At 34.5% G+C, this 14,679-nt stretch overlaps 1 protein-coding gene across 2 annotated transcripts in view; it reads left to right on the top strand.

Moving 5' to 3' along the window:
- Window positions 1-12,264, top strand: part of NAD-ME1 (NAD-dependent malic enzyme 1) — a 46,756-nt gene extending 34,492 nt beyond the window's left edge. Inside the window, exons 15-19 of one of the 2 annotated variants that reach the window (XM_020370814.3) lie at window positions 7,268-7,322; window positions 7,396-7,467; window positions 9,314-9,376; window positions 9,784-9,898; window positions 11,967-12,264. In XM_020370814.3, coding sequence (XP_020226403.1) covers window positions 7,268-7,322; window positions 7,396-7,467; window positions 9,314-9,376; window positions 9,784-9,898; window positions 11,967-12,041 — 380 coding nt within the window. In that variant the 3' untranslated portion in view covers window positions 12,042-12,264. The other variant, XM_083070835.1, reaches the window with a different exon arrangement.
- The last annotated feature ends 2,415 nt before the right edge of the window (window positions 12,265-14,679 follow it).

Genomic DNA, 14,679 nt, shown 5'->3' with positions numbered 1-14,679 from the left:
AGTGAGTATTCTCAACCACTCCTGGTTCCCGAGTATTATCAATCACTCCTGGTTGGCTAACTTCACTCATTAGCACTAGTATTCTTTGTTCAGCCACTTCAGGCTCTTAGTGAGTATTCTCGACCACTCCTGGTCCCCAAGTATTATCAACCACTCCTAGTTGGCTAACTTCACTCATTAGCACTAGTATTCTTTGTTCAGCCTCTTCAGACTCTCAATAAGGATTATCGACCACTCCTGGCCCGCTAACTTCACTTATTAGTGCTAGTATTCTTTGTTCAGCCTTTTCAGGCTCTAAGTGAGGATTCTTTGACAAGCCTCTCCAGGCTTATACAAGTATTATTTCCCTAGTCTCTTCAGGCTTTACAAATGATAGATAGTTTGTTTTGAGTGTGTGGTTTATTCTCACAGAGAGGATACAAAGATTTGTTACACTCACTAAGGTTTATGTTCTTAAGTTACACTTAAAACTCCTTAGTCTACTGAGATAAATATAATAAAATATTGTACATTTGACTATGTATGCTCTGTCTCTAGTTTCGTTGCTTCTTGGGCTTGGAATCACTCTCTTCGCCAACCTTTCCAGGTTTGAAGTCGTGACATATATATAGTCTCTGTAAAATCTGCCCGTTGCAAGTGTCCGTTGAAGCAGAATGTAGTCGTTCATGACTAGTTCGATCTTTCATTTAATGCATTAGATCTTACATTAAATGTTGCTTCCTGTTTATAGACATTGCGTGAAGTCTTTTACGTTTTGTTAGCTGTAGTGTCTGACTTTAACTGTGACCTAGGAATTTCTTGTCCTTTTCTGGTCATCGTAGCTGCAGAGGCGTTGCCTTTATCTGAAAAAGTAATGTACTTTTTTTGACACATGCATGCTTCGACTTTTGGGCTTGCATTTCTATTTCTTCTTTTCCTTTTAGCACGCAACCATATTGAGAGCTCTTGTATGATTGTAGACGATGCCTGAATTTTCCCTTGAGACTTGATTCTTCAAATGCTTGCATGGCAGTCTTCGTCTGCGTCTGATAGTCCATGTGCATCTCAAGACTTGATCTTCGTCTGAGCATTTGTCATTAATGCTTTGACTTCCTTTGGTCTTGTCAACATTGTAGATGGACAAACTTCATTTTCATCTAGAATGCTTTTCAGTCTGTGCTGTCCTTCGTCTAATATGTAGTTGACTTTTGTCTGATTCTTGACAGTCTTTGTCTGAATTCTTATGGTGCGCTTTAGGTTGTGCTTGACACACCTACGTCTGGTATTTGATCCGTTATCGTCTGACGCTCATGTCGTATTTCATCTATCACTTGACTTTGCTTCATCTGATCCTCATTCTATGCTTTGCCTTGACTCATCTTCGTTTGGTATTTGAAGAAGTTTCGTCTGTGGTCTGTATGGACTTCTTCTCATTCTTGAATGTGCTTCGTCTGAGGCTTGCTCATTTCCTTCTTGTACTAGACTTGGCTTCATTTGACCTTTCCGTCTGATGCTTGAAGCTTTCCTTCCTTGATCTTGGTTCTAGTATAATTTGCCTGTACTTATATTTTTCTGAAACACTAACACACATGTTAGAAATAACAATATGTATTATATGTCTCATTCAAAACTTTGCTGGGAATTGCTTCGTCTGACTTAACAGAATAAGTTTACTTGTATAAGAGTGCTTTATGAATAGAGTATGATCTCCTTAGCTTTGTCTATATCCTAAGGAAATCATTACTTTTGTAAATCTTTCAAACCATGTTCTAAGGGATTGCTTAAGACCATATAATGCTTTCTTTAGGAGACATACCTTGTTTCTTTTATTCTGCACCTCAAAACCTAGAAGAATCTCCATGTACACTTCCTCTTTCAGATCTCTATGAAGAAAGACATTCTTCACATTCAATTGGTTTAAGTCCCAACCAAAATGAGTAGTCAAAGCGAGAACAACTTGAACTGTATTCATCTTTGCCACTAGGGCAAATGTCTCCTCATAGTCAATCCCATAAGTTTGGGTGTAGCCCTTTGCCACCAATCTAGCTTTATATCTTGTGTCTAATATTTAATTTTCATGGCCTCCTGGATTGAGGTAGGAATTTTTATGGCATCAATAAAGCTTTGATGCTTTTTAGAGAGATTGTTAGTGCAAACATATGGAGAAATAGGATATTTAGTACATGACTTTCTTCCATTTCTCAATGCAATGGGTAAATCTTAGTAATACTTACCTCCTCACTGTTATTTTTAGCGATCCTCACCTTCGGATTAAACAATTCTTCTTGTTCTGAAGTCGAAGTGGGTTATTTTCTTCTTTCATATTTTTTGTCAAAAAATTTGTCTTCTTCCTCACTGTGGGCCATGGTAGCTTCATTGCTTAGATCTTGTGCATTCTGCAAAGACAAGTATGGTAATAACAAGAAGGAGAGCTCCTCCACTTCATGTGCTTTCTCCCCCTGAAGTGGCAGGTTGACATAAAAGGATTATGTTTCATGAAAGGTGACATCCATGGTGATAAAGACGCGGCGACTCTTAGGGTGGTAACATTTGTACCCTTTTTTATTAGAAGGATACCCTGTAAAGAAACATTTAAGAGCTTAACCTCTAATTTACTACGATTAGGATGATGAGAGTGAACAAAAACAGTACATCCAAAGACTCGACTAGGTAGACTTGATACTAGGGGGGAAGAGGGAACAAAAGATAATAGAGACTATAGGACTAATGCCATTTGAGATACGGGTGGGTAACTTGTTAATGAGATACGTGGTAGTTAACACAACTTCTCCCCGGTAACTTTTTGGAATAAACATTTGAAAAAGAAAAGTCCTAACTACTTCAAGAAGATATGACAATTCTTTCCTTCTGCAACCCCATTTTGTTGAGGGGTGTTTACACATGTTAGGTCATGAACATTACCAATATGAGACAAAAAATTGAGAAATTCATGATTAACATATTTAGTACCATTATTAGACTTGATTCTTTTAATATTTTTTTCAAATTAATTTTGGACAAGATGGAAAAAATTAACAAAGATTTGGGTATGTCCATGTAACATAGGCACAATCGTCGATGAAAGTAACAAACCATTTGACTCCAAAAATAGATTCTATGACAGGTCTCCAAACATTAGAGTGAACTAAATAAAATGGAGAAGTACTTTTTTTTATTACTAATGAAATAAGATGCACGATGGTGTTTTGACAATTGACAAATATCAAATTTAAAAGACTCAGCCGACTCCCTAGTAAACAAATGAAGAAGCAAGGATTTGATAAGGTTGAATGAAGGATGCCCATACCTTTTATGATGTAGCCATATTTGGGAATTTGCCCACGTCTCAGATGTAGCTTGTTGACTTACGATCCTTGTTTTGCTTTGGTCATCAAATTCCAACGGATACAACCCACTTTACACCTTAGCAGTTAAAATTGTCTTCCCTGTGGCAAAGTCCTGAAATACACAATAAGTTGTGAAAAATATTACTGAACAATTTAAATCTTTGGTGAGTTTTTGCACAGAGATAAGACTATTGGCTAGTTGTGGAACATGTAAAACATCCTTGAATACAATAGATGATTCCAAAATTATATTCCCAGAGTCGCATATGGGTACAACCTGACCATTTGCAACTGTAATGAGTTGTTCTCTATTCCTTTTAACATGAGTTGAAGATCACACGAAAAGGTGTCATATGATCGGTTGCTCCTGAATCAAGAATCCAAAATAACTTGAGACACAGGAGCAACAATATTGAGAGAAATCTTACCTTTTATGGACAGAGTACATGATCCAGAGGGCTTACTTATTGATTCAATCATTGCTTTCAAGTGCTTGAGTTCCTCCTTATAAGCTTTCATATCAAGGTCTGATGGTGGTGAAGTAATGGATTGATTGGTGGCTTCTTGTTTTGAGGTAGTATGATTTGCTCATCTTTGAGTAGACCCTTTGTTGTTTCCCATGCGCTCAAGAACATTATTTTTTTCATGGAGTTTGAAGCACATTTCTTTGGTATGTCCAAAATTTCTACAATATGAATAATAGTCTCTGAGGTTACCTTTTTCAAACGACTTTCCTCCAGCATTTGCTCCTTTGTGGACCCCCTTTCCAGTTGTCATGGCAAAGCTTGTGTTGGAGATTCTGCCATCAAGCATGACAACTCTTCGAGTTTCTTCTCCTCTTACCATAAAAAATACTTCTGATAGGGATGGTAATTTTTCTCTTCCTAAGATTTGTATCCTAATTGGGTCATACTCATGATTCAAGCCATGGAGAAATTTAAAGATTCTTCCTTAATCCACGGCTTTAGCATGTGCGGTAGCATTTGTTTTACACATCTTTATTGTTTGGTACTGATCTAATTCAATCCAAAGTCTATTCAGGATTTTGTGATATTCTAATATGGAAAGAGAACCCCGTTTCGTATTAAATACTGTGCTTTCATGTCACAGCATGTAGCAAAATCATTTTTTAATGAAAAAGTATTCTGTAAATCATCCTATATCTCTTTGGAAGATGAATAAAACATATAATTTTGACTTATCTCAGGAATCATGGAATGCCACATCCAAGTCATAATTAGTGAATCTTCATTGCCCCAAATTGAAAAATTAGAGTCGTTTGATCCTGACCCTCCACCATCTATGTGGTCTAGTCTTGAACGTCCCTCGAGAATCCTTCGAATGTACTGGCTCTATTGTAAGAAATTCTAACCATCCAACCGATAGGGAACCACCACTTTTGAAAGATCATTAGGACCCAAAGGAATAATTTTTACCTCAAACATCCCTTGGAATGCAATCAAGTGTCTCCAGTGACCTTGTCCGCGAAAACGACGACCAGTGGGCTACATTGGAAAAGGGAGCAAAACTCAAAAACTCAGATCTACTCGAATCTGGGCCAAATGGGACGTCATCAACTTGTGGAACGAACTCAAGAGGCTCCGACAACTTGTTCTATGATGGCGGCAGCGAGTGGTTCTCGCCGGAGCTAGGCATGTGGGCTACATGTGCTGGCGATGGTGCTGGCATTTTTCTCGGAACAACTTCCGATGTTATGTTTGCCGGAGTGGGGCACACCTTGTTTCCCTATCAACAACCTCAACGGCTATAGCAGCAGCCGCGGTAGTTGGACAGCGGCAGCTGTTGCAGTAGAAACGGAGCTCCCAAGATCAAGAGCTCTGATACCAACTTGTAAAAGAGAATGCTTTTATTATTTTCATTCATGCATATTACATTCTCATTACACCTATTTGTAACAATCTAATCTTCCAAAATAAGAAAATATAGAACTAAAATATGTTGAAAAATAAATAGAAGATTCTACAAATATTTTCTCGAATTAGGAAGATATTTTCTCTAATTACAACAAAAAGATTCAACCATTCTAGTTCAGAAAAGAAAGCCTATTTTTTTTTACCTTACCCAGACCCTGCTTTTAATAACTTGAGAACTAGTGGAGAAAAAAATGCTCTAGACTCTAGGGTAGATGACTTTCAATCATCATTTATAGAAAGAGGCGGCTTGCAAATTTCAATTTTCTGTAGATTGAGATAAATTCCTTGGAATATGAAAAGTAATCTACATCCATGTGCAATGGGTTAGTAATCTGACTTGAATATTGAAGGAGAATGGTAAAACAGTGTCTCAAACACACTGATATGTATATATCTATTATATATGGAGTGATGATGTTCAGCAAATACAAAAAGCTGAAGAGGCTAAAAACCTAAGCTATCACATCAAGAAAAATACAATCAGAAAAGTACAGCAAACATTTAAATATTAGAAAGCTTTCTAAACAAGCTATTCTAAGAACCTGTTAGGATCCTATGAGGCTTGAGTTCCACATTGGAAGTATTGGATTTTAGTGTGGGCTTTATAAGGTTTTGCTCTTTAATTACAACAACCAACTTGGGTCACCGTGGTTTAGGTCACCAGTTGAAAAGGTGATCAGGGAGTAGTGGTTGATGTTGAACGAAGGTGGCCAGATAGGTTTTCTACCTAGGCTAGGGTTCGCTTGGCGTGAGTCCCATTTGAGCTCGTGGTTCGTGTGAGAGAGGTCGAAGTGAGTCGACCAAAAATCTAAGTCCTCACTCAAATTTGGGCCTAGGTCGAAGCCCAAAAACAGGTTTTTTTTTTTAAAAGAATGCCATTACGACCATCATGACTGCCATAGAACTTCACAATGTAACAGCCATGGCAGGCACCATGGCAGAAATGGTAGATGACGCCATAAATCGCCATATAACGGATGGCGAATGACGACGAAGCCAAAATCCGATCCACTATACCTTTGTAATGGCATTATAACCGTTTTTTTGCCTACATTTTATTATTATATCCCTTTACAAAAGGAAACAAATAAAAACCAGATGTTTAATTTATATCTGCAAACTAAATTCAGAAAGCATGATATAAACTATATGATCCTCAATTCATAGGGATACAATATTTTTTTTAGAATGTGGGTTTGAACCTAACTCAATTCTACAAAATCGACTTGTAAAGAGAGGATTATTCCTCATTTATGTATACTATTATGGCCATACCACTAATTGATGTAGAATTTCCAATACACTCCTTCATGTTCAGAACTAGACATTTGTGGGTGGTTGGATAACAATCTGATAGCAAGTGGCTTGATAAGCGCTACAACACTTGCTCGTATAAGCTCTAATAACATCTTAGAATGTAGGTTTGGACCGACTAATCCAACTCTACAAAACTAGTTTGTAAGGTGATAATTGTTATTATGATTTATGGCCATATTAGTAGTTAATGTGAGATTTCTAACACAGTCATTAAACTTATTATGCTAACTGCAGTTAGTAAGGGTATTAGAATTCTAGGTGATAGAAAGAGAGAGAATTCTGACATAAACCGTATATTTGCATTATGATGATTCAGTAAAAAGAGCCTAGTATTTTTAGGCATCTGAAAACAGTTCAGATGTAACCAACTCCTAACAGAAACTCAACAGAGTTTGCAACAGAAAAGAAAGAAATATACAGTGCAACAGGTCTCATAGAATGAGCCTGTGCCTACACGACTAAAGGAAAATAAAAGAATACATATATTTATTCTATTACACTCATTTATTCTGTTCTAACAAAGGGTGAAGCCTTGTACTTTATTTAAACTTGTTAAACAACATGCTCGAAGTATATAGATCTTCTTTACATTTGTAAAATACTAGTTTGGTACAAAACAATCTTTTATTATCCTTTTTCTGCCTCTCAGTTAAGGGGAACTTACAACTGCAATTTCCCATAATTATGCAGGGAATGGTCATATTGGCCACTGCAACCAGGGAAACAACATGTACCTCTTTCCAGGGTTAGTTAACAGTTTCATACTTTAGTTTATAGTATACAGTTCATTTTATTTTAAATATATGTTTTTATTCCAGCATTGGTCTCGGAACCCTTCTGTCAGGCGCTAGGATTGTCTCTGATGGCATGCTACAGGCTGCAGCTGAGCGGTATGTTTTACTTGATTTATTAACTTCTGAAAATACTGCTATGTTGAAATATTTGAAAGCCAAAATAGGCATTAAGATGGAAAGTGTCTGTTGTAAATATCATAGATATTTAGGAAATATGAAACATCTCTAAATATCTTTAGATATTTGTTTCCCAGTTTCTTTATTATTGTTATTTCCTTTTTAAGTATAGTCATTTACTCTATAGAAAGGGAGATTAGGGAATGTACAAAACACAATTAATATACGGTTTCCTTTTTTCAATTGTGTCAACTGTCAAATAATTAAAATTTGTCTGTCTACAAACTGAATGGAGTCATCAAACTGTGATGATATATTTAAACTAAATGGAGAACCACTAGGGTTGGCCTAGTGGTGGGGGGTTGTGTTAGAATGCATAAAGTTCTAGGTTTGAATCTTGTAACTGTCATCGTAATCTTTCCTATTTATAATATTTATATATATTTAAATATGAGGCTACTTGAAATGTCTTTCAAGAACTAACTATCCAAAAACTTTGTGGTGAAGGCACATAAATGGTTTTGAAATTTCTAACATGCGCATTCATGCAAAGTCGTTTAGGCATAGCATGAACAATTACGTAAAAGCCTACCTTTTGTATGTTGAAATTAATTAGGCATAAATGTTCAGGTACCATGTCATGTACCATCAGTCCCTAAAGTTTAAGATGTTGAGTGAAGGCACCTGATTGACATGAGTGGTTTTATTTCTAACACTCCCCTGCATGTAAGACCGTAAGAGTTATTTAGGCTTTAAGCAGAGTCCGGTTGATAAATACATAGGCCCACCTAATCTTGCACTGAAAATTTGACTTATATTTAGAAGAACAATGGGTCAACAAGGATCAACTTCTAGACCACGTGGTTGTGGAGTGAAGGCATGTGAATGGTTTTTATATTTCTATCACCATCTTTGGAATAGAGTAAAATTCCATCTGGATAAACCTCATTGTAAGTCGAAAGCTCCCTCTAAGGTTTAGCCCTTTACTCTTATGGCAGTATTAATGCCAATGACGTGCTGCATGTTTGCAGGTCACATTGGGAAATTTCTCTTTGTATGTATCTTATGAGTGGAGGTGCAAGCTTGGAATCAGTTCCTCGTTTGTTGATACATTGTTGCTCTGTTGTTTCTTTGTGGAATTCTTTGTTTGACATTATTGGAGAATGTTACCAATTTTTTATGAGTATCATTACTGGTTGTGGTAAAAGTAAATAAAATTTTGTGGCAATACACAATTTATGCTACAATTTAATGCATTTGGTTGGAACATAAATCTTGCATCTTTAAGGAGATTTCTTTGAATAATATTCTGCAGTTGGATTTTTCTTAATGTAAAACACTATTTTTTTTAAAGGGTTTTCCCTCCTTTACAGTTATGTTGTGGGATTTGGTAGCTTTGCTTCATTAAAATGTCCTTTGTCCTCTCTCTTTTTTATTTATTTTTTATCTTTTATAATTGATGTAGGATCTCTTGTCCTCATCTTATTTAAGCATCTCTTCTTTGTTTAAATGAATTTATTCTTTTTAAAAAAAATTAAAGCACCATACCAAAAATGTTCATCCCCTTCTTCAAGTGACAAAGAAAGATAAAGCAGATACAGATGTATATGTTTTCTTTTGAAGCAAGGCCAGATTAAATTTGTAATTTAAATGATTACTTTGTCAAACTTGGGGGTTGTTACAAAATATTAATTTAGGAATGTTAACATTAGTCATTAATTCCTAATTATTGATTTGTGCATCAGATTATTCATTCCAAAATGCTGCTGTCTTTCCTTGATTTTGATTGCGTTTTTTTGGTTTGCCTGATCATTTGAAACTGAAGTCTGGCTACATATATGAGTGAAGAGGAGGTCCTCAAAGGGATTATTTTCCCTTCAACATCCAGGTATAAATGGGACTTTTCCTTTGCTGAGTAGGCTATAAGAGATAGTTCTAAAGGGGTTTAATAATCAGCAGGTCCCTAAAATTTTTGGTAATCTTTAATTAGATCCCTAAACTAAATAATGTAATTGGTCCTTGATTTTCTACAGATTTTGTAATTGGGTCCTTGAAGTAAATTTATGGTGGATGGAAACTGCCACAGATTACAAAAATAACAATTTGTGGCAGTTTCAAGCCACAATAAATTTACTCTAGGGACTCTTACAAAACTTGTAGAAGATCAAGGACCCACTTATAATGCTTTTTAGTTCAGGGACCTTATTAAAGATTATCAAAATTTTCAGGAATCTATCGATATCTTAAATTTTCTAAAAGAGTAGCATCTTTCTCAAAACTAATACATATTTGCAGAATTCGAGATATTACAAAGGAGGTAGCTGCAGCTGTTATAAAAGAAGCTGTGGAGGAGGACCTAGCTGAAGGATATCATGGAATGGATGCTCGGGAGTTGAAGAAACTTAGTGAGGTATGTTCAGTTTGGTTGGGAATATTAAATATTGTTAATGACGTATGAAGCACGGACATGTCCATGGAATGCCATGTCAGGGTGTCTAACACATTTCGAACACAACATGTCAGACATGCCTTGCATAGACATCCGTCACCTCTCCATTGTGTCACAATTAAATTGTCATTTTTTGGTTTGGATATCTTTCCGTCACAGCTCAACACTTGTTTGACACAACTTAGAGTGCGTTTGGATTACCGTTCAACTTGAAAAAAATTCAATTGAACATGAAAGCTACAAACAGTTACTTCTTCATTTGGTGCTTGGAAATGTATGAAATCCCATTTGCCTCGTTGCAAACGGGTTCCCAAACAGGCCCTTAGACACTTTTTTCAACACGATTTGAATATGAGCCAAGATAGTAAGCAGTACTTGCTCTTAGCTAAACTCTTATTTAACACTTATTATAAAAAAAAAAATAGGTAAACAATGTATTTATCAAATATAAATATTGCAAGACTCATAACATATTTTTATTTTTTGAGACTCAATTTCATAGGAATTACTAGTTGTTTTAACTTTTAAGAGATTTGCTTCATTTTTTGAGAGTCATTATCATATAAAAATTATAAAGTTTAAAAATTTTGAAGGATAATATATTATATTTTTAGATTTTTTTCATGTTATATATACACTATGTCTCCATGTTTTATATTTTGGACATTAATTGTGTTTCGGTATCTGTTTCTATATCGTGTCCAGTGTACTTGTTGGAGTCGATGCTTCATAGTTAATATAGCTTTGTAGTCTATACTATAATGTGGTTGGAATTATTTTTTCTCAGAACCCACTTGCAAGGGTCCGGACAGAAACTGAACTTACGAAAATAAATCAGTAACTACCTTGTCTTACGTGTGTGAGACTGATTTGTTTGCATTGTGACTTACCTCCCTGTAACACAAATGGGAAGCTTCACTTATGTAATTAGACTGGTTTTGGAGTCCTCAACCTTTCTCCTTAATGGCCCCTATGACCTCGATACTTGGTTACAAATTATTGAGCGGGGTATCATACTACCTGATGACCCAAATTAGGATCTTTAATGTGTGTAAAACCTTCGTCTGGGATTCCTTAAAGAAGAAAGCCATGGATGATAATCTTCAAATAATACAAACCATCAAAAAATTACTCGAAAGTCTCAGACAGAATTGTTAGAGTTATGTTATGTTAATTAGTATTTATCTGAGGAAATATTTATATTTATTTTTATTATGTTATTTTACACACAATTCTACAATAGTGAGATATTGTCCGTTTTGGGTCTAAGTCCTCATGGGTTTACTTTTGATTATTATTCAAGAAGTCTTTCAACCATTGGAAAATGTATATACTTTATGAACTATTATTTCTTCTCTTGTTTTATCGATGTGGGATATTGTTTGTATCTTAACAAGAACTTGACACACTTCGACTACCAGGTTATGGTTGACACTCAAAAGTCAAAACCTCATTGCTATTTTAGATTTTGAAGATTTATTTCTTTGCACTCTTATGGTAATCTTCCCTAGTTAATTTATGGTTTGCTAGTCCTTGATAATGAGAGGATTGTACATGGGAGTTTATATTCACAATATCACATTTTATAATGGAATGAGATGACTAATTGACTTCCTTGTGTTAAGCTTGTGGCTTATTCATAGTTTTTTTTTTCTTTCTTTGAAACAAAAAGGTTTATAGGGCTCGTTTGATCTGATGTACTTTTCATTGTTTTTGCTACTGTTGATGTTTTGTTTATTGGAGGACTTCTTATCGTTCATTGTTTTTAGGCATCTTCTCTGTTTTTTGGTTGTGTTTACTCTTAACTATTTTTATTTCTTTGGCTTCCATTGTTTTTCAGTAATCATCATATTTGTTTTATACCTTCTTCAAATGTATCTATGTTCCCTTACCATAGTGTTAATTGAGCTAAAAGTTTTGCATGCCTGTACTAATCATCGTAGACTAGTTATTTCACATTTAACCTCAAATGCAAGTATTTATACATCAAAACTTTTAAGTTATGAATGCATCTTCGTGGGAGTTGCAGGATGAAATCAGGGAACATGTGAAGAATAACATGTGGAGTCCAGAGTACCCTACATTAGTTTACAAGAAAGAATGAGTAACCTGCAGAGTTGCTAACTACAATTTCCCTCGCGATGCATCTATGCTTTGTTCAGGTTCACAAAATATTGCTTAGGGTGGAATCAACCTTGCAGGATTAGTTAATTGAAATTCCAAAGCATTATCTCATAGCTTGTTTCTAAGTCTAGCAAACTTATATTTTTATGTATATGATGCTTCTATGAAATAAAACAGAAAAGCCAAGTTTAGTTTTTAACTCACTTTTATTTTTGTCATCTTATACTTCTCTGTCGTGGGTTTAGATAAGTTGTTTGAGTGACTGTTTGCTTATTTATTCGATGCCATTAAAATTTAAAAACTTTTATTTCAAATGTAAATTTGCAGTAAAAGTTAGTGTTAAAATTTTGCCTCACATAAAAGTTATATTTTATTTCAACTTTACTCAAATAATGTTTCAAGAAAACAACTAATCATAATTAACTTTTGGCAACTTCACATTAAGCAGTACCAATCGTGTATGGCGAGGCGTCTAACGCAGAAACACAATTACGCGAATGATGTTTTGATAGATACAAGTGTTTGGCTGCAACTCTACATTGATGTCCAATAATTCATAATTTTTGTTCCTAGATTATATGCAAGTCATGTCAATTCTGAATTTGGTTCTAGAATATGTGGAAAACGTGTGATTTCTGAAGTTCCCCTCATTCCACGTTATATGAGGACGTCTACTCTGTTCAGCACTTGAAGTTTGGCCATAGTACAACTCGTGCACTTGTTATGTCAATATCATCATGCCCGAACTCTTTTGTTTTGTAGAGTTATGCATTGAACAGTCACACTAATGACACTATACACATCATTGTGTTGTGTACTTTGTACAACTATATTTTGGGTAACTATGTTTAGCATCTTCAAATACGGTGAGTTTCTATTTAGTCTTAAAAAAAATACCTTTCTTTTTAATCTGAAAATGTGTCCTGTGATTTCCATTTTCATAAGCAATGAGCTACAAGAGGAAGTAAAAACAAAAATAGCTAAAGAGATAATTTTGTTTGAAGAACAACTAATACATGTGACATTTTTTTTTATAAACGAGAAGCTAGAATGATACATTTTTTATGGACTAAGTTAATTTAATTTAATTTTTGTTTACAGGACTAAGCATATTCAAGTCATTATATTGTTGGTTTTCGTTATTTACACTCACCTATGTATCAAGTATATTCTTATTTCTCTATTTTTTTTCTTTTTAAATACATTTTCTTAAATATTCATTTGATTTTTTTCCTTCGAATAATCTCTCTTTCGAGTGTAAGAGTTGTTTCGTTTTTGAAAAGAAGTTTTTGAAACTATATTTTAACAAGTTACATACTTTTGGAAAGTAATTTTCAAGATGTTTTTAACAAATTATACATAATTTTGGAAATTGTTTTTCAGAATAACATATACCGTTTATGGAAAGTGGTTTCTAGAACTATGTCTAATACGTTAAAACAATTTCAAAAATTATTTTTTGGAACATTGTGCAACTTGTTAAAATATAGTTCTAGAAATTATTTTTCAAAACTGTGTAAAACATATTTTCAGAAATTATTTTCCAAAACTATGTAAAATATAGTTTCGGAAACAACATTTTAAAATTGGTGTATGTTATTTAGGAAATTAATTTTCAGAATTCATGAACACTCACCAATGAAGACATTTGAAAAATGAAATCCAGCTTAATCCTAGAGTCATGGACTAGACAACGTTTTTCAGGGGAAATTCAATAAAAATCTTGGACCACGCTTGTTGAGTTGGGAGGTCGATAAAAGTAAACTAAAGTATGATACCAAGTATATCGCAATTCACAAAAGGCTTAAATACGTTTTTAGTCCCTGTAAATATAAGTCATTTTTATTTTAATCCCTATAATATTTTTTTGAAATTTTTAATCCCTTAAAATCTTTCTGTCATACATTTTAATCCTTTCCGTTAAATTATCAGTGATTTGGAAAATAATTTGCTGATCTGTCATACATTTTAATCTTTTCCATTAAATTATTAATGATTTGGCCAATAGTTTGCTGATGTGGTTCTAATAACATGACATATCACTTGCTCTTCTCCACGTGATGGCTGATTCATCTGCACGAAAAAAAAGTTGAAATCCCTAATTCCAATTAATCCTAAATCCATTATATTTGCTCTTCTTTGTTTCAGAATTAATGAGTTTCGCTGCTTACGCTTGGTCTATTGAGGACGTTGTCAAAAACATCTTCACGATTTGTGAACCCATCTTTAAAGTCTTTAAAAACGGTATCTATCTCATCTTTTACCTCTCATTCGTTAATGTAAGGAAAACAACACACTGTATAATTCATATTCACCGCATTCAACGTCTTCACTTTTGATTTTACTTTGTGGCAAGGTGAAACATTGTTTTGCGTGTGGGTTATTGCTAAGTGGAGTGGCTAGGTATGTAACCCTTAAAAACCCTAGTTTATATTTGTTTTCACATTTTGAGATCATGCTATTGAGATTCTTCTGATAATTTTTTTTTTGGCATGATTAATTTATTGTTGAATTTGGATGTGGGGACTGATTGTATGATTATCATCTACTTATAGGCATGAGTTTTACGATTGTCATCCTCCACAAAGGGGTTTTTGTGAAAGACCCCATTCTACGAT

Source organism: Cajanus cajan, chromosome 3 (genome assembly GCF_000230855.2).
Source record: "Cajanus cajan strain Asha chromosome 3, NIPB_CcT2T_4, whole genome shotgun sequence".
NCBI lineage: Eukaryota > Viridiplantae > Streptophyta > Magnoliopsida > Fabales > Fabaceae > Cajanus > Cajanus cajan.
This window is presented reverse-complemented; position numbering and strand designations above follow the sequence as displayed.